The 20,696-nt window shown below is 39.6% G+C and overlaps 2 protein-coding genes and 2 long non-coding RNA genes across 4 annotated transcripts in view; 2 read left to right on the forward strand and 2 right to left on the reverse strand.

Annotated features, from left to right (window-relative positions):
- Positions 1 to 35: 35 nt before the first annotated feature.
- On the reverse strand, positions 36 to 8,861 carry dpy19l1l (dpy-19-like 1, like (H. sapiens)). Its single transcript, XM_077599740.1, has 22 exons — positions 8,507 to 8,861; positions 8,244 to 8,268; positions 7,567 to 7,654; positions 7,269 to 7,406; positions 6,293 to 6,413; positions 5,395 to 5,488; positions 5,257 to 5,314; positions 5,093 to 5,184; positions 4,922 to 5,021; positions 4,069 to 4,146; positions 3,841 to 3,927; positions 3,173 to 3,232; positions 3,018 to 3,098; positions 2,739 to 2,840; positions 2,604 to 2,675; positions 2,443 to 2,528; positions 2,252 to 2,276; positions 2,026 to 2,145; positions 1,784 to 1,958; positions 1,423 to 1,522; positions 1,228 to 1,353; positions 36 to 906 (listed from the first exon to the last, which is right to left on the reverse strand). Exons 1-22 carry the CDS (start codon positions 8,724 to 8,726, stop codon positions 744 to 746), a joined length of 2,211 nt encoding a protein of 736 aa, XP_077455866.1. The 5' UTR covers positions 8,727 to 8,861; the 3' UTR covers positions 36 to 743.
- On the forward strand, positions 1,805 to 4,165 carry LOC144073714 (uncharacterized). Its single transcript, XR_013300161.1, has 3 exons — positions 1,805 to 2,197; positions 3,806 to 3,963; positions 4,030 to 4,165. It is a non-coding gene; the product is annotated as an uncharacterized LOC144073714 (long non-coding RNA).
- LOC144073713 (uncharacterized) overlaps positions 8,121 to 20,696 on the forward strand; it is a 28,925-nt gene continuing 16,349 nt past the window's right edge. Inside the window, exons 1-3 of the long non-coding RNA XR_013300160.1 lie at positions 8,121 to 8,865; positions 9,298 to 9,383; positions 13,751 to 13,883. This is a non-coding gene — a long non-coding RNA (uncharacterized LOC144073713). The remainder of the gene's footprint in view (positions 8,866 to 9,297; positions 9,384 to 13,750; positions 13,884 to 20,696) is intronic.
- Positions 10,680 to 12,530, reverse strand: gbp (glycogen synthase kinase binding protein). Its single transcript, XM_077599745.1, has one exon. The coding sequence runs from the start codon at positions 12,426 to 12,428 to the stop codon at positions 11,907 to 11,909; it is 522 nt and encodes a 173-aa protein (XP_077455871.1). The 5' UTR covers positions 12,429 to 12,530; the 3' UTR covers positions 10,680 to 11,906.

Here is a 20,696-nt window from a genome sequence, read left to right on the forward strand (position 1 = left end):
ACCTTCAAAATAATAATCACAACCAACACAAACTATTTCAACTTTCAGCTTTTATTTCAATACAAATCAAATACTATAAAATACAAGTGCAACATGCGTCAACAGCGGCTACTTTATAAAGGATGAAAAACATTCATTAAAAAAGCCCCGTACGTAATTTTTGATACGTCCAGCGCTTGTTTTGGCACATGGATTTGTCCAGTTTAGCTGTTTACAGCGATGCATTCCTCTAAGCTTCACAATTTATCTTCTTCCACGCGCTGTTGCTACCGTTAACGTGTTCACCCGCTACAGTGAGTTCGGCAGTGTGACTTGCTAAATACCAAAAGCAAATTAATATGCTACTGTTATAACAGGACAACTGAACGGAACAATTAGCATTTTGTTTTTCATAATGGCTTGCAAATGAAAACGAAAAACCGTGTAAAAGGTAATACTTCCATGTTTTTGTCACTAAACCAAATAACTGGCAATTAAATTATATAAAAATAGCAACTACAATAACACTGGTGTACAAAACATCTTTGCGGGCATATTGCTTGGAAATGTTAGTAGCTCCTTTCACACGGCTAGGTAGGACCTGAGGTATAACCTAAACGGAATGAATGAAATGCTGCGTGAAAGAAGCTACTTAAACCAAAGAAATACTCACGGTTTCCCTCCACCATCCCAACTTTGCTTCCGTCGTTGCATAAGAGAGGGGAGATCTGTTAATCGCAAGTTGGAAAGTTGCAAAAATGCTGTTATCTGTCGTCTTTCGGCACTTTGAGGACTTTGTAAATGTGATTGGCAAAGACGGTGGTGAAGTGCGGCCGTGAGTTCCTGGACATGAGCGTGCACAGGGGAATTTTGCCGTTGTTCTGGGGGTCCTCCACGTCCCAGATCTCGGGCATGCTGCAGCCGGGTCTTGTTAAAATAATAATTAAAAAAAGTAAGTGAGTGAGAGTCATCAGTTGAAAATATTGTCGAAATGATCGAAATTGGCCCATTATCGGCATCTTAACGTATATGGATATCAGCCAATGTTCCCTCTAAGCTGTGCGCATGCGCAATTGCGCACTAATCGTCTTCTCTGCGCACAGCAAATCATATGGAGCGCACAAAATAAAATCCCCATTTTTTTATTTTTTATTCTAATTTGTGCGCATATAAGCCGTCCCTTCGATTCAGTCATTATTTTTTTAGCGACAAATACGGCGTTTATGCGAGAAAATACGGTAGTCGTACCTGGTTCTCCTGGTGCACCAAGAATCTTCCAAAACAAAAAAATCCACTCCCAGTTTGTTCAAGTTTCCCCTGACAGTCTCTGCAGACATGCGGCTGTACATGGAGTAAACCAGTTTGGTTCTCTCTCTAAACGACAAACACGAACAAAGACGTTAGTATGCGCCACGGTCCTCTGTATGGCGTGACTCCTCTGACCTCAGACCAGCATCTTCGTAGTGGGGGTGGTTGACGATGGGGCGACCCGTAGACAGTTTGACGCTGGCCATGGTGGGCATTGCGCCCGCAAACACGGCGTCTGTGTGGCAGGAACGTTGGGATCGTCACTTGTTCATTCGTAATAAAAATGTGAAAATCCACACTCAAACTCGTAAGTCACTTTTGCTACTAGGACTAAGCATTGAAGAAAAAAAAGCTTATAGGGTTGACCCTAATTGGCGATTTTTCGATTATGTCTGGTCTACATTAACTGCGATATTTGAGGGATTACCGTATCGTAAAGGAGGTACCCAAAAGTTTCCCTTGCGATGTCAGTAGGACGAACGAACGCATGACTCACCAGGAACTGTGTTGTCCCGTATCCACTCCAGCAGCTCCTCCTGAGGCATGTTGCTGAACTCCCCGATGATGCCCCATTGAGATCGCAGGTTGGAGACACCCTGCACGGCCATGAGGGCCAGAACCAGGACGGCGGCGGCCCGGTGCTTGCTCTTGTCGCCGATCCAGCCCAGCAACTGAGCGGGAAACGCGGGAGAGGAGGATGAACCCGGGTGGATGCTTACGTCGCCGTGGGAGGCTCACCTGTCTGGAGCAGATGAGCGAAGACACGATGCACATGTGCGGCGTGAGGAAGAGCTTCAGGCGCATGATGAGGACGGCTAAGACGCTGAAGGCCAGGAGTTGCAGACTGTGATAAGCCAACTGCGAGAAAGAACGTCAACCATCAAAATCTTTGACCGTCATTCCATCAATTGTAAGTATAAAAACTGGCATGTTCAGAATATATATAAGATGGAGGGGTGCTTACCTCGCCTTTAGTTGCAACTTCACACCTAAAACAGAAAAACGAAGAAATACAATTAGAAATCACGTATACTTGCATTCTTGTCGTATACTAATAAGTACAGTCAACATTTTTTGATGAAAAAATGAACCCAGTCGTATTTTGACACTGTTTATCAAGTTGCTTTGTGTGAATTGTTTTCAACTTCAGCTGACCTCGAAGATTCTTCGCTGTTACGATTGGCATTTTCATGAGAAGTCTTTCCTCCGTTCCTCAGGAAGCGGAGAACATCCTGCACGATCTGAAAAGACCCCCAAAAACGCTCAATTCCTGTCTTTTTTTTAACGTTCTCGTCGTCCAACGACATTTTACTCACCGTCTTTGCAATCAACCCCACCAGCAACAAATTGACCGGCAGCAGTAGCGTTTTTAGGTAGCGTGTGGGAGTCTGGTGCGGGAATATGAAAAGAACATATTTATACTTATCCACACGCGTGGATGACAAACTCACCTCTAACTCCATGAAGTCAAACTCGGCAGCGCACGTGTACATGAGTGTGTGGAAGTCCTTATAGCTGGTGAACTTGGATTTAATCAGGCCGCTGATGTGCGCCTGGGAAAGACATTTTTAGATTAAAAAAAACACCACCACACGTGAAAAAGACTGGCAGTAAAATAATAACAAAATCATGATAGAATGGATATATAGTGTCAGAGATTTTTTTGAAATATGTGTAGTAGTAGAACCTCCGAGATATGTGACAATAACTTTTAAAAGACAGCAACTCACGTCATCGAGAGCACCGAGGATGGTCGACAGCAGGAATTTGAGTTGAACGGTCCACACCACCCAAATCAAAGTTTGAATGACCTGAGAAGGAAGTTCAAAAAGCCAGATTTTTAATCACCTCACATGTATATTTTAGGATGGAGAGTCCTTCCTACCCAAAAGAATAGTCCGTTCCCAAAATACCGGGTGATTCGATCCCTCAACGCTACGATGCACTAAAAAGAATAATTAGGAAGATCATTATTTCCAAGTCGTACATATCAACAAAACACTATACAGTAATCCCTCGAATATCGCGGTTAATGTGGACCAGACATGGCCGCAATAATCGAAAAACTGTGAAGTAGGGTCACCCCTATTTACAAAAAATAAAAAAATAAATTTCTTCAGTTCTGCGTCCCAGTAAAAAGTGGCTTGTAGTTATAAATTTCAGCATGGATATGATATTTTTATGAACTTTCAAAAAAAAAATAATCCCCAGAAAAAAACACGATTTTAGTGAAGCCGCAAAATGGCGAGGGATTACTGTATTCTGGCTTTAAAGTCCGAATTCTGAGAATAAAGTCAGATTTCTGACTTTAAAGTCGGAACTTATTTTTGACTTCACTGGCCTTACAAAACTCATACAAACAAGTATATGCACAATAGGGCAATTATGAATACACATGTAAAAAACACATTCGTATTTGCAATTGCATACTGGATTATCTACATTTTCCATTGCAATAATCCAATTTACCATGTCTTGCTTGGACAGAAACTCCCTTAATTTTGTCTCTTTTTTTTAGGTGGTTATAGACAAGATTTATGATACCGTACACACCCAGATGACGACGAGTGACGAGGCGTAAAAGGATGTGAGCAGCATGGCGTTCCCGAACATGAGCGCAAAGCAGGCGGCCAACGCGACCTGCAGAATGAGAACGCTTCAGTGCCAATGACAACGGTAGATGTCCAATCCAATTGAACTGGGAGTCCAAATGAAATAGACATGTATTGTTGTCATTTCCAGCTGGTGAGTTGCGAGAATCCATGAAAAAGTTTACTATACCAAGTGAGTGACCAGCACCGACTGCATTTTAGCTGCACTGAGGTAACCCAGGATGTAGGAAGCAAACAAGGAAGCCACCTGAGAAATTTAAAAAAAGGTTAGTGTTGATTTAATACACATTAAACCCAAGGGTGATTACGTGATGAAAATTTGAATGACTGAAATATGTCAGGTTGATTATGAGCTGTGAACCGATTTCTTTGATCAAATGTGATGGAGATGTAACAAATAGGGATTTATTTCACAATAACTCTAAAATCATTTTTTAAATCACTTAAAAAATGTGTTTTATTTTAAAAGTTTTTAAACTAAGTAAACAAAAATGATTAAACATAAACATGTTTTTTTTTAATTTATGAAAGTAACATTTTAGTCATGTATTACAGTAAACAAATTCAAAAGTAGCAAATATTTTCTTTTGGAAAATATTCTAGTTAATTTTTTAAACTCATACCAAACTACATCTTGTTGTGTTTTATTTATTACAAATATAAATTTGCTTTAAAAAATATTTTAATTGATTTTTATTTCAAAAAACTAAACATTATTAATTTCTTAGTCATTTTTAAATGAAAAGCAACATTATTTTTGGGGTTTCTGCTGTCTCCAATGATCGATTAAAACCAATTTTAAAAATTTAACTGAACAACACTATCAAGAGTTTGTTCCAATCATTTGACGGTAATTATCGTTATCATTAGTTATACTTGTATAGTATATATCAAGTTTAAAAAAAGAAATCGAGGAATAAGGTGGAAAAAAATTGACTATAGACATTGTTTTGCCATAATACCTTGGCCTAAAAAACAATTTAACAGGTCATTTGGACTTTCTGTCTGTTTTTGTTTTTTACTTGAGTGAGCAGCACAAACTGGGCAAACTGCCACGGCAGCATGAAGCACAGCGTGGCGGCTCCTAGCGCGACCAGCGCCATCCTGCTCGGTTTCCGGGTCCTGTCAGCAGGAGGGCGATAAACAGACGGGTTATAAACTGCCTCGACCAACGTGGCAGAAATTCTCTGTACCTCAAGATGAACGTGAGCAGCGACATCTGCAGAACCAGGAAAGGGTAGGCGAAGCTCTCCCGTAGAGGAGGAGTCCACATCACACGGGTGCTCTGACACCCCCCCAAAAAATGAAAAATTAGCATCTCGTTAGCATCCATAGCCTCCCGAAAACATCCACCCACCTCGCCGTGATTGAAAAAGAAACACACGGTCGTCACGACGCCGCCCAGTCGGCTGCCGCTGAAAAAGACGATCAATGATGGAAAAATTGATTTTTTTTTTACTGGTCTGGTCGATATCGTTGTAATTAAAAGGATTACCTGAGGTAGGCGCCATAAAGGAAAAAGAGGCTCATCATCATGCCGTTGAGCAGGAAGACGCACGCCACGTAGAAATAAGCTGGGTCGCCCAAGCCTGACATGAATTAAATAGTCAAATGGTAAATAAGGAAAGTACAAAATAGTGCATATTAAAAGCTGTATTGTCAAACCCGAATTTCCACTTGGGTCGGATTTCAGCGTTAAAGTGGCAGATGCGCTTTTCCATATCATTTTAAGTAAATCATGTGCATAGGCTTTATATTTCTCGCTAAAATAAAATTCAAATCAAATATCTAAAGTCCTTAATAAATATATAAAAAATTGTTGACAACAGCATTCTGTGAAGATTAACAGTCTATTCATTTTGCATGTTTAAAGTAATGATATTCACTTTTATAAACTTTAAATAAAAAACTAAACATATTGACATTTAAAAAAAAATAAGAATATTTGCTTTTTTTTTTTAATTCTAAAAAGGAAAAAGAAATAGGGAATATTTACATTTCCCCCATTTTTGAGACAACAATTGTATATACCGTAATTTGTGGACTACTGGGCGCACCTGAACATAAGCCACACCCACCAAATTTAACAATAAAACCGTATTTGGTCATACATAACCTGCAGGTGTCCACTTTAAAGCTTATTAGCTTGTAAAAATCCAAAAACAAAATGCACTGAAGTAGACAACAACAGGCTGGGTTCAGTGTACTTACTTCCAGGACACCAGAATTTCTGTTAGTACACCATAAATAATTAACTTGACCTTATTTAGGACTTTTTCACTGTTTGTTTCTCTCGCAACTCTACCTAAAGTCTCACAAAACCCCCCAAAAACAAACAAACAGAACTCTGGCTTCCATCCCATTTAAGGAAGCTTTTCTAAATTGGGGAGTACCTTCACAACTGTCCACCGGTGTCAGACCTTCTCCTCTGTTGATGGACCAGCACATTTTGGTGGGAAGGCCAAAGTAGCCCATGACACCCGTGTAAACCCGGTAACCACCGGCGAGAACCACCTGGAAGTACAAATGTACACCGACACGGTCAATTTTAACAAACACATTACAGGAAGTCCTGAGTTAGAAACGACTTTGTTCCAACACTGATGACGTCACCCGGATTTCGGCACGAGTTGGACTGTCAAAGCCAAAATTTGCGTTAAAATGGATTAAAGTTAAAAAAAGGAAGGTGCTGTACTTACAAATGTGTTACTTTAAAGGGAAAATCTTAAGAAAAATAATGCTATTTCTGAGATACTGTATGAATCGAAAATATTTTTTGCTGGATTGCACATTATTTGGCTCTATTTCATAAGGAAGTTAATTTCAAACATGAAGTCACGTGAGCAGTACAATCAGGAAGTGTGTCCGTAGCGGTCTAATTTGTCATCCCTAGGTGAGATGGCGGCGCCCTGAGCGAGCAATGGTAGGCACAAGAAAGTGAGGTTTTTTTTTCATGTTTTATGCAAGATACTTTTTTTTCTTGAATTTCATTCATAGACGCCAAAATTAATTTAGTTTAGCGTTTTATCTGTTTATCTTTTCTCTATTTTGAAATACAGGACCGTATGGCTACTTGCGTTATGGCGTTTCGCGCATGTCAAGACTAATTTGTGCGCATAAGCCGTACCCTTGATTCAGTCATCATTATTTTGAGCGACAAATACGGCTTATATGCGAGAAAATACGGTAACTCTTGAAAAAATGTTTTTTTTTAAAGCAGTAGAAATTTAGATAATATTGATTTGTTTTTGTACGCATCATTGGTAAATGGCACTTGGAAAAAAGGGGTCGCAAAATCCCATAATTCTCACTACGGAATTTGATTTTTGACATTTGGTAGGTTAGTTATTGTTAATGTTAGCCTTGTACCTCCGGGTAAAGGTTGAAGCGCTTTAGCGTGTTTATGACCAAGGGGTACTCGGTCAGTCTGTCATTCATGATCACGTGGAGGCCCTGCAAGAAGGTGGGCGCCTCGATGATGGTCTTGTAGTACGAGTAGTACAAGCCCTGCAAAAATGGACACACATGCAGAATTCAGATGTCAAACCCAAGTTATAGAAATAGTGGTGAACTCAGGAAGTGGTGTTCACGCTTTCGCAACACATGACATGTTGGGCAATTAGTACGGTATTTGAGATGGAGAATCTAGGGAAGTTTGTTTTTTCACCATTTCTGTGCGAAAGGCCATTTCCTTCTCCAGGTTGGACAAGTGTGAGAAGTGTCTGTCATTCTCAAAGAGTTGCGTCAGATGAAACCTGAACGACGAGAATCCAAAAAATAGATGTTAATTAACTAAGGAATGACTTTGATAGGGGAACTAATCAATGGATACTTCTAAAATGTGTCGATTAATATAGGAATCACGTAAATTGCTGTGTATTTTTTTCCAGAGCAAATGCAGACCAATTTTGATTTATTGCAAGGTTAAATATCTTTTTCTATTTTATTCAAGCACTACTAAATTGAGCGAATATTTTCTGATTTATTTCATTATAAATTATAAATTATAAATTTCATACAAAAATCAAGTAATTGAAATAGAGATACAAATGAAAAAGACTAATAACCATTTTTTAATGATACACAGCTGTTGTTTAATGACAAAAGGCTTTTGACTTTGACTAATCAGTTTAATTGATTTAATAAATATTGTAATAAAATGATTTTTAAAAGGGTTAGATAAATAATTATATCGAATTAATTGCCACAAGAAATTCTTTACAGTGAAACGATACTTTTTCCATTTTACTTGACAAGTGAAATAAGGTGCTGAATGGTATTTTGACGTCATGCACTCATTTCAATGACGCCGTTATAAGTTGCTGGATATTAATAACAACTCACCAATGAAGATATCCGCTCAGGGCAGCTGTGGACAGACAGACGTATAATTTAAATAATCACCCAAGCAATGACTTAACAAGTAAATCACCGAATTCGAGTTGAAAAGGCACTAGCATCATGGTGGCTAACGCTCGGGAGCTAACACTCAATCACACACAGGTGAGCTAATGTTAGCCCGGATGTTGATGAGCGGCGGAGATAAAACAAGTTAGTTCGGCCATGCGTTTAGCTTATTTGAAGGCGCCGAAAAACTGCTACTTTACCGAGAAATAACGTGAATCCGAGCCCGGCCGCTCTGGAGGGAGTTAGCCCCAGCCTGTGCCGAACACCCGGTAGTCCGTTTGCGGCTTTGGCATCCCTGCCAGCGGCGGCGGAGGAGGAGGAGGACGAGGCGGCTCGTTTGGTGCTGCTTTTGCCGCTGGGAGAAGCGAGTGTGGAGGTCTTGTCGTTTTTCCCCGCCTGCTTTCGGCTTTTGGCCGCCATGGAGGGCCGCGAGAAGAGGGAGGACGCAAGACGGGAAGCCGGAGGTGAGAGCGAGCTGGGCGGCCACAGAGCGGCTGTGTGTGCCGTTCTCCTCTGGAGCTCTGGTTGTGGAGAGACGCTTTCACTTACTACTACACTGGTGGGCGGATCACTCAAATATATACATGATAGTACACTAACGACTGTATTTTGAAACAAACCTAACGACTGTATTTTGAAACAAACCTTTTGCAGCTTCAATACATTCGAGCTAAGTTGACTGAGAAAGTGGTTTGCTATTTTCAACACGCAAAACAAAACTTAAAACTCTGATTTGACTAGCCATTCCCACCTCCAAAATGTCATCTAAACAACTCCGACCATAATAAGTAACCACCATTAATCAAAATATAATATGAGTAAGTCTTTGGCTGCCATTAGCGGCGATAGACGTCCGATTCATTTGAAATGGATGGCTGGAGGAACAAAAAATAATAGCACCAAGTAATAATGTCCAATATGTCATACCTCTGAGATTCATGGTTTATGTTTAATCTTCATTCCATGAATTCATTTTCAACTTTTTTTCCAGTGCTACTGAAAATGATGGAGCAGACCGGTGGACAAGTGGTTAGGACGTCGGGCTCACAGTTTCCGAGAACGAGGCTTCAAACCAAGGTAGAGTTTGCGTTGGTGTTGTCCCCGGCTTGTGTGGGTTTTCTCCGGGTACTCCACTTTCCTCCCACATCCCAAAAGCATGCATGCTAGCGTAAATGGTTGTCTCTTTGTGCACTTCATCTTCAATTAGTTGTAAGGTTTATTTTGGTCACTAGCAGAGTATTATACAATATGGGGATCAATAGAATCATTATTTATTCTGTGTGATTCTTATTCTATCATGGTATAACTATGTTTTGATTCATAGTGATACATTTATAACTCTAGTGCCCCACACAAAATTCGTAAAGAGTAGATATTGAATGCATTTATTAAGATTGTCGGATCCGTGCTGCTAATCCATTCTTAACTTATTTGAAGATAATTTTATATGATAATCACCCAGTGTTGCATTTAAAAACTTTCACTTATTACTTACCTAACTTCACCTTATTTAACACGCTTGCAAAAGATGTTGTAAAATACTGACCCCTAGCGTGTAGTTTGTGCAACTACAATCATGTCTGGTTACCATGGTGACGCCACGCGTCCAGGAACTTCCACTTCCTCCAGAACCGGTATTGAATTCCTTGGAGACTGAATCAAAAGTCTGGCAACACATTTAACCTTCCTTCCTGCTAACCTCTTGTATTTTCTCTACTCGAAAAGCAAAGTAAAAGTACGAATTCAAATCCAATTCTTTAGTCAAATCAAATACAAAAGAGTAGAGACTAAAATTGATCTGTTTACATATCAGAGAGTAGTTGTGTTTAATTAAATTTTGAGGTATGGGTAAAACATTTTTAGAACAATACATACAATTGCTGTCAGTATAGATTAAACAAATCTAGATTGATTGTAATAAATCACAACTCAACAATAGCTATCCAAATCAAACTAGCTAGCTTGGACCCCCCTGCGATTGATCGTACAGCCCTATATCTCTACACACTTAAAACTACAGTATAGGTGAAGTTAGATTAAATCCTAAAAGGTCTTGAAATGTAAAAAAAACAAAAACAAATATGTAATGTGAGCGTCTGTCGTCAAATTCGAGTGAGTTTCCTCTAATTCTGGGAAAGATGACGACGCATTCAGTCACACTCAGGGACTGAGCAGTAGAGGGCGCTGTTGTAAACAAGATGGAGGACACTGCAAAACATGTTTTCCTCCACATAAGTGGGGGTATTTATAGTCTAATAATGAACATGTGTCTTCCAGCACCACGTTGCCTTAACGCACACGTGGAGAAAGTGTCGCATAACACACTCAATGAGTCTAGAATCACAACAAGGAAGTCAAGAAAATCACAACAGCTTTTGGAAAAAACAAGTGTTTATTAAGACAACCCCAAAAAAACAAAATCCCCTGAATATTCAGGAACATTGAGATACTTCGTTACGAAGCAGTTGTGCATTTTTCATTACACGGAGCACATATACAAAAATGAAAAAAAAAACTACAGAACTCCCAGTAAGAATTCCGGAAATAGGTGAAGAGCACCACAAAAGTGTTGTCATGTGACCGTCAAAAGCCTCCTTTTACGAGCAAACAAACAGAACCAAGTAATAGTAAGCCCTGTGGGAATTGGCTTTACTTTCCCATGCCCCCCAACCCCCACTATCCTGCATTTTTGCCCACCAGGATCCCCTTTCAGTGGATACCTAAGACTTCCATCCACAACAGACTTTTTTTGTAGCAATTTGAGGCACCATAGAATAATCATCAGCCATTCCTAGACTCCAGGATAATTTACCAATCTCCAATTAACCATTGTGGAATGTAGACAGAAAAGCCTAGCAAGTATGGGGAGACCAGTTGAGATTTAAACGTGTTTTGTAGAAAAGCTGTTAAGAAAAAAATCGAGATAGACTGTGTTTTAGTTGAGGTTTGAAGTGTGAAAGTAGCTGCTCCAGGAAAAGTTAAGGGAGATAGAAAAAAAAAAGTCGAGAACGGTACACACTTGCTTCCTGTCTCCTCTAACCGAGTGTAAACAAAATGGCCACACGCAACACAGTAACCCTCCTCCACCATGAACTTTGTGTACGTGAGGGGTGAGTAAGACGAAGAGTTTTAACTCCTGCCTTAAAACGAGACAACGGGTGTATGAAAGAAATGTAGCAAAACAAAAACAAAACGTGTTTGCACGTGTGTACGGGGACTGAGTCGTCTTGAAAATGGCGTCCATTTTATCCTGAAAATTACAGACGTAAAACGCCACATACGTGACATTTCATTTAATTGAGAGGTCAGCAGAGTAATGTCGAGGGGAAATGAGCAAATTCCGGTTTAGTCCGTGTCCTTTGGGCCACCCCTCCACCTCTGTCGAGAACGTTTTCAAACATAAACAACACGGTTCATTAGCCGGGCGGCTAACTGGTGAGCTAGCCGCTGACGCAACCAAAGCAGGGTTTCGGATGAAACGGGCTGAAAAAAATGGGGGGCAATCGGGAGGAAAGCGCAGCAGGGTCTGATTGAGTTTCGTTTTGAAAGTCCCCGACAGGACCGTGTAAGGCCGGGGGAGGGAGGGCGTCGGACGCCCCGTCAGCACGGCACGTTGTCCGCCGTCTTGGGGAAGTCTGCACAGTCCGCCCCGGAGAATTGCAGTCGCCTCACGGCCTCCTTAATCAGGTTACCCGACAGGATGAGCTCTTGTAGTAGGCGATGCGGGTCGTCCTCGTCGGCGTGCAGGCGTTTTTTGTTCCACGGTTTGATTTGGTCCCACTCCTGGTCGCTCGAGCCGGGGATGTGGTAGGGGCTCGCCCGACTGCTTCCGCGGTTTCGCAACCGCATGCAGCAGCCTTGCCGCTTCGGGAGCGGGGCTCCCGTGGCGTTGGTGGCGGCGATGGTCGTGCCTCCGGGGCCTCCCAACAACCCCGCCGGGTTGACCACGCTCCCCACGCCGGCGGCGAGTCCATGCAGGCAGGTCGTCTTCTTCGGGTGACCGCCGCTATTGTTGTGGAGCTGCAGTGCCTCGCCGATTTTCGTCACCAAAGCGTCCACTTCTTTGGAGTCGACGGTGACGGACTGCTCCAAAAAAATGTAGTTTTCCTTTCGACATGGCATGATGTACGCCCGCTGGTTTTGTTGTTGTGGGGATGAATGAGAGGGGAACCGATCCTCACACCGCTCCTCGGTCCGGGCTCTCGCCACGCCGCCGACCTACCAAACAAGATCGTTGATTTGTAAACAATGGGTGACGTGTGGAATGGAACGTACCAAATGATCCACCGAGGGGTGTGCGCGAAGATATTCGGTCGAAATAGTGACTTGTTTCTCCAAATAAAAATCGGCGCGACGTTGTAATAAACCTGCTCTTTGTTTACATTTTAAATAAAATGTTTTTGTAATTATTTTCATGAATTTGATCATTGGTTTAGGAAGTCAACCACTCACGACTTACCCCCTTCTCTCTTTTGCCTTTCGCCTCTTCTCCACAAATGGACGTTACATAACATCCAACCGCCTGTCAAGTGTACCAAACAAAGCACGTTTTTGGTAAAAGGAGGAAGAAAGCGTGTAATCATTCTTTCATTTCTGCCTTACATGCAGGAACATGTCGTTAATTCGATGCCTGCCAATGACAAGGCTAGATCTCACAATAATATGGCAATATATTTTTAGTAAACAAATGAGTTTTTATTCAAAATAAAACAATTTAAATTTAAAAAAATATATATAGAAAATAGTATATATGTTTGTTCATTTTTAGTACTGGTTATCCTCACAACGGTCGCGGGCAAAAAAGGATTCCTTTAAAAAAAAGTTAATTAATAAAAATAAGCAAATGTACAATGAAGTAATTTCCTGCCAATGACGATAGATGTCCAATTCATTTAAACTAGAATGAGTGAGATGACAAATTACCATTTGTACATGCATCTCTCCCAGTCTAAATAAATTGGATGATTAAAAAAAATAAAAATAAAATTTGCATATTTAAAGTTACTCTTTATAAATTCCAACCACCAACAGTTCCTAACATTGCATTAAGAAATGTTAAATAAAACAAGGAAGAACATTTTTAAAAGCATTTTGCACCACATGCATGAAATTAAGAGCGTCAAGAGTGTTGTTGTGAACCAAAACAAACTAATTGGTGTGTAAAACAAAGGTGTTTTGCATTGTGTTGTGTTATCGTTTGGAACAAAAAAAAAGAATTTCACTCTTGTGCAATCAAAAAATTGTTGTTAACATCTCTCATAGGAAGAATGAAATGTGTGCCATTGTGCATTGGAGCTTTAAAAATAGCCCACATCAACTCTTTGCGCGTGTATGCTTGTAATGTGTAGTCAGCGTGGCACCCCAGCATGTAGTCACAGACAATAGAAGCGAGGGTGTGTGTTGCTACGGGGAGTAGTACACCATGTTCTGTTATGCTTTCTCAGAACCATCACGGATAAACCCGATGCTCCAGTCAATGAGAGGCCCCGTCACCATATAAGGAGCTACTATGGCAGCCGGCACGTGGCGCGGACGGCCAATCGGAAGGCCCTCTGACCCAGACTTCCTGTGTGGCAAGTAAGAAAATGGCGGGGGAGGGCGTGAAACGCAGAGATGGGAGTGCTATAAAAAAATAGTTGCGGATGAGTGTGAGTGGCAGCAAATGTCAACGTCGGTTTAGCTCGTTTTTGTAAACACTTGACCGCAAAACAACGGAGGAAGTCGATGACGAATTTACTCTTACTGGAAGTAGTTACGCCACTTCATTTTTTTAGCGTGGTTAAACGGAACAAAGAATGTGGCCTGCTGTTTGGGAAATTTGAATTTCTTATTGACTTAAGATAGTTGTCTGTTATTCACTGAACTGAGAATAGCAAATATTATTAGTGTACTACAGAGCTTTGCTGTGTTGCTGGGTAAACTTGTAGTACCCGCAAGTATACTCACTTGTTGTCCAAGTATATGCCAGTACACATATTTTGAGTACAAGTACCCGCAAGTCCACGTACTTGTTGTACAAGTGCACGCAAGTTCATGTACTTGTTGTACCGGTACACGCAAGTACCCGTATTTCTCAATTTATAAGCAATTATACGTGCTTCCAGTATAAGTATATATACAACTAAATAAATTATTTCTGTAGTACAGTTCATAGTTCAAATGTAGTACAGGTAGGCGTAAATCTTAGTATAAGTACACGCAAGTACACAATGTACACGTACCTGTAATTCAAGTACAAGAAAGTATATGAAATATGAATGTAGTATATATAAAGGTGGTGGTGGAGAGGTTAGCCCGTCGGCCTCGCAGTTGTGGAGTCGAGGGTTCGATCCCAGATGGGTCCTCACTGTGTGGAGTTTGCATGTTCTCCCCGGTGGTGTGGGTTTTCTCTGGGTACTCTGGTTTCCTCCCACAACCCCAAAACAAGGATGCTAAGCTAGCTGGCTAATACTTTAAATTGTCCCTAGCTATGATTGGTTGTCCTTTGTCACCTTGTGCTCCCCGATTGCGTGGCCATCTATTGAGGGTGTCCCCCACCTGTTGCCCAAAGTCAGCAGGGATAGGCTCCAGCACCCCCAAGACCCTTGTGGGGATAAGCGGTTCAGAAAATCAATGAATGAATGTCTCATTTTCTGAACCGCTTTATCCTCATTAGGGTAACAGGGGGTGCCGGAGCCAATCCCAGCTGTCTCCGGACCAGAGGCACGGGGACACCCGAAATCGGTGGCCAGCCAATCGCAGGGCACGATGATACAAACAGCCAATCACTCATAGCTAGGGACAATTTCGAGTGTCCAATCAGCCTAGCATGCATGTTTTTGGAATGTGGGTGTAAACCGGAGTACCCAGAGGAAACCAACGCACCCTGAATCGGTGGCCAACCAATCGCAGGAGACAAAGGACAACCACTCATAGTTGGGGGCAATTTAACGCGTTAGCCAGCTACCGTTAGCGTAGCATGCATGTTTTTGGAATGTGGTAGGAAACCAGAGTACCCGAAGAAAACCCACACCGGCCTGGGGAGAACATGCAAACTCCACACAGGCGGATGTGACCTGGATTTGAACCCAGGACCCCAGAGCTGCGAGCCCGACTCGCTAACCACTCGCTCCACTGGTCCGCCCTGAATGAATGAATACGTAATATAAAAATAGCCAGCCGAACAAAACCAAAACATGTTGTTTGGGTGCATTTTTCCTGAGCGAGCAACAACAACAACAACACGTCACTATTTACTAGAACACCAAATAAAACAATTTGAATGACAGTGAAGTCAAGTGACACAATTACACAAAGCGTAAGTCGCAGTCGGCAACTATTTGGGCCACCGTGTCAAATATTATTAGAATCCTGCAGTACAAGAGCAAAAATAACAAAATCTGCCGCAAAAAAAGTACGGGCGTCATTCCGATGTGAAACAACACGCCTTGTCATTGCCCAGAAATCTGCACAAAGTCATCAACAGGCTTTGGCGTCTGCATTTGTCGCGCGACCTCCCTCAAGGACGTCTTCGAATGCCGGCGACGGCTCTTATTTCGACACCTTGTTAGGATTATTTTAATGACCTTGTATAAATAGGGTTGGAGTCCTTCAGTTCTGTTTTGGGTGCTTTTAACTTTGAGCAAATGTTGTCATTTTCTATTTGTGACAAATCCACCCTTCAGTTTGAATGTCATGACAGTGGTACCTCGAGATACGAGCTTCATTCGTTCCGGGACTGAGCTCGTATGTCGATTTACTCGTAACTCAAATCAACGTTTCCCACTAAAATGAATTTATTCCAACCCTCGGAAAAAAACCCACCCAAAACAGGATATTGGATTGGAAAACCTTTTTTATTTGTTTTAATTCGCCATCTATTAAGAAAGTAACAAATAACTAGTGGTTTAATAGTACTAAAATTAGACGGATTTCGCGGAGGGGAGGGGGAGAGGGGGGGAGAGTTTTTGCACGGCAACACGCTCGTAACATAACATAAACAAATTTAAATGAACTTGGATTACGATGCAAACACTCAAAAATAAATTTAATCTAACCTTACACTAAACTTAATTCTAATTTTGTTTTAAATTTTGATACCTCTCTTCTCCTGGGTTGGCTCTATTGGCCCCGCCTCCACCCTGACTTTCAGATGCAACCTATGGAGGGTTGTTTGCTGTTGTATTCCCTTCAAAATATTCAGAAAATGACGCACACAAATGTCCTCACAATAGGATAACGCACGAGCACTTGCCAACGAGATGTAGTATATATTCCTCTCGTATTAGCGAACAAGCTCCGCCATTCGCACTGACTAATGGGAAAAAAACACTGAAAAACACTCGTAGAGACATTACACAAGGGAGTTGTTATTGTTATTAATCAATGATTGTTTGCCACGTTGTCAACAAAGTTGACGATAGGCTTTTATCACTTTACGACACGCTGGCGTATCCTGCCAATCTGCCATTTTGGATAGCAATACAGCTAATTATTAACAACCGCTTGTAGAAAGAAACGTGTGGCATTTTTCTTTTGTAAAATAACAGCTTCACTTCCTCTTTAAGATGAAAGATTGAACACATTGAAATATGACTCATGTTTTTATCTTGGCGGCAACAAACAGGCTTTTCTTCTCCATTTCCGGAACATTATTAGCTTCAGGGTGATGTCCACGTCCAATCATGTGGTGTCCAATCATCACGGCAGCTAGAACATTTAATGGAAAAGTACAGAGAAAATCTTCTAATACAAACAAATCCCAAAAAGAAAAAAAAGAGAAATAAAAGTAAATATATACAAATTAAATAAGAAATATTGGAGGACTATGTAAGTTATTAAAATAGTAAATATAGAAAATGAATGAAAAATATGAGAGGAGTGCAGAAGTTGATAAAATGGTAAATATGGAAAATGACATTGAAAAATACAACAAAAAATGAGAAATAAAAGTAAATATAGAAAATAAATGACAACTATTAGAGTAGTACATAAGTTAATAAAATAGTAAATATGGAAAAGGAAATTGAAAAATAAAACAAAAAATGAGAAATAAAATTGAATATAGAAAATGAATGACAAATATTAGACTGCATAAGTTAATAAAATAGTAAACAGAAAAGGAAATTGAAAAATACAACAAAAAATGAAAAATAAAAGTAAATATAGAAAATGCATAACAAATACTAGAGGACTACATAAGGTAATAAAATAGTAAATATAGAAAATGAAATTGAAAAATACTAAAAAAATTGAAAAATAAAAGTAAATTTAGAAAATGAAAGACTACTAATAGAAGAGTGCATAAGTTAATAAAATAGTAAATATGGAAAAGGAAATTGAAAAATAAAACAGAAAATGAGAAATAAAATTAAATATAGAAAATGAATGACAAATATTACACTTCATAAGTTAATAAAATAGTAAAATGGAAAATGAAATTGAAAAATACAGAAAATCCTAAAATTAAAACAAATCACCAGAAAAAAGGATCAAATATAGAAAATGTAAAAAAAAAGTTTACTCTTTTCCCCATTTAATTTTCAATTTAAATAAATAAATGAATAGTTTTTTTTCATTAAAAAGAAAAGTTAAAAAAAAAATTCACATCTTCCCTCTTTTTAATTCAACAATTTAAGTAAATTAAAAAAATACAAGCGAATATTTGCTATGAAGACGTTCAAAATGAATATTTAATGTCTTGAAATGTTTGATCAACTCTCCAAAAAGCTGTCAATTTCTTAAGCGAGCAATCGTTGGCGGCCAGGAAATCATAACCCCACAAAAATGAGCAAAACAAAAACAGGACGATTGTTCCAGCCCAAAAAAGAGCGTCTTAGCAGTAGCAGCTGTTTTTGCATGACATCATTTCCCGCGCTGGTTCCTCGCCATAATCTGTGCGCGACCCCTGAACTAGCGGTCGCTGCTTTTTCTGACCGCACTCGACTGTTGCCAAACACTTGATAGTCGACATGAAACCTTATTTATTAGACACACGGCGCTATAAATCCACACCAGTGGTGTCCAAACACGTGCGGCGAGAAGCATACGGCCATGTTTGGCGTGTAATCCCGTCAACAGATGGACGGCGACAAACAAACGGGACGAAAACACGCTCAATTAATGGATTTGCTTTAAATCTTAATCGTATGATTCAGTGTTTTTTGTTGTTGTTGTTGTCATTCTAGTTTTTTTTTTCAGGATTTATGGAAGGGCGAAACTGTGAACAAAAACATGTTTTTAGACTCAAATTAATTAAAATAAAATTTGAGAACAATATTGAAAGTTTTTTTTTACCTTTTTCAAAGGTTAATGCATAAAAAATATAAAATGTACATGAAAAAGTAATGCAACTAAATTCCTTTGTGATTTAATTGAAAAACAAAACAAGTATAATATTTCCAAATACAGAATGTTTCCAGTTTTTTTTTCATCCTCTAAAACTCAAAAAGATAAAAATAGAATATTAAAACTAGTATATTAAATATTTTTATATACCCCCTTTTTGTTTTCTGATTAAAAATGTAAATACATGGAAAAATAAATAATAAAAAATATTTAAAAAATAATGTAATGACAGTCTCCCCTTTAAAAAAAATAAAAACATTTTTTTAAGAATACTGTTATGATATTTCCCCCCTTTTAAAAAATAAAAATAATAAAAACATTTACAAAATAATGTTATGATATTCCCTCATTTTTAAACAATGAAAACAGTCAACAAGAGTACTATAGAAAGGGTAATGAACAGAATAGAATGCAATAAGAAAAAAAATAATGAAGACATAAAATGACAAAAACCCTGGTTTAATTTCAACCCCCCCAAAATATGAACCCCCCCCAAAAAAAAATTTAAATAGGGGTGACCCTACTTAATTTTTTTTCAAATAGTGGTGACCCTACTTACATATTTTTTTAAATAGGGGTGACCCTACTTTTTTTTTTTAAATAGGGGTGACCCTACTTATTTATTTATTTTTTAAATAGGTGTGACCATACTTAAGATATTTTTTTTCTTAAATAGGGGTGACCCTACTTTTTTTTTTAAATAGGGATGACCCTACTTAATTTTTTAAAAAATAGGGGTGACCCTACTTATTTTATTTTATTTTTTAAATAGGGGTCACCCTATTTAAATTTCATTTTTTTTTAAATAGGGGTGACCTTATTTATTATATTTTTTTAAATATGGGTGACCCTACTTATTTTATTTTTTAAATAGGGGTGACCCTATTTTTTTTTAAATAGCGGTGACCTTACTTATTTATTATATTTTTTTCAAATAGGGGTGACCCTACTTCATTTTATTTTTTTAAATAGGGGTGACCCCCACGGCCATGTCTGGTCTACATGAACCGCGATAATCGAGGGATTACTGTAATGGTAAGATTCCAAAAGCACAGCACTCCTCCCCCTTTTTTTCACTCCCTCAAAACAAGTTGAATATTTAAAGGATTGGGATTAGGCCAACAATCAGGAAGGCGCTTCTCAATGCCACGGTCAACAAACATTTGCCTTTGTGTCGTTCGGCGCTCGCGTCCGCAAAAGAAAACACGGGGATGAACTTTGATAGCAGTTGGCGCGTGGCCAGATGCTCAAGTTCGCCGAGTTTCTTTCCTCCATTCAGAGAACCAGAAAAACATTTTTGACACTCTCTCCCGCTGGAGGAATGCGGCACGTCCGCCGCTACTATCAAATGATTTATTTGTCGCGCATTTGTAAACACGAGAATGTGACGCTCTGAATAAAAGATCAACTGAAGAGAAAAATATTGAGGCTGGCCCGTGGAAGATTTGCCTTAAAACTTTAGCCACCCGCTACGGGTTCCTGATTAGGACTTGCTGACCCGCACAATCGGCAGTTCGCTCGTTCAAATGTGGGAGTTTGCCTCCGGGTGAGAATGTTAGTCATCCACTTAGGCTTTTTTTAAAAATTAAAAGTACACACAGAGCCGCCAAACGTCATAACTCATAACTCATTATATTTTTTTGCGATTGGGTGGGCACCAATTCAGGATTTCCCCCCCGCCTGGTGCCCGTATTTAGCTCAGATAGGCTCCAGCACCCCCACGTGACCCTTGTCAGGATAAGCAATTCAGAAAATTAATGATGTGTAGTAATGTGTAGTGATGTGGAATAAAGATCAGATTAAAGTGGATTAAAGTGGAATGATTTGGGAAAAAAAATTGGGGGGGATCTCGTTACGGAGGATAGATGGACATGGAATATATTTCAACGTTACATATTAATGTGGAATAGTGTGCAATTAAATTAAATGAAGTGTAGTGATGTGGAATAAAGATTAGAAATTTGGATTAAACTGGAATGATGTGGAAAAATAGTTAATTCATAGATCGACGTGGAATGATTTTGAAAGTGTTTTATGTGTCGCAATACAGAAGATAGATTGACG

Source organism: Stigmatopora argus, chromosome 4, assembly GCF_051989625.1.
Source record: "Stigmatopora argus isolate UIUO_Sarg chromosome 4, RoL_Sarg_1.0, whole genome shotgun sequence".
Classification (NCBI taxonomy): domain Eukaryota; kingdom Metazoa; phylum Chordata; class Actinopteri; order Syngnathiformes; family Syngnathidae; genus Stigmatopora; species Stigmatopora argus.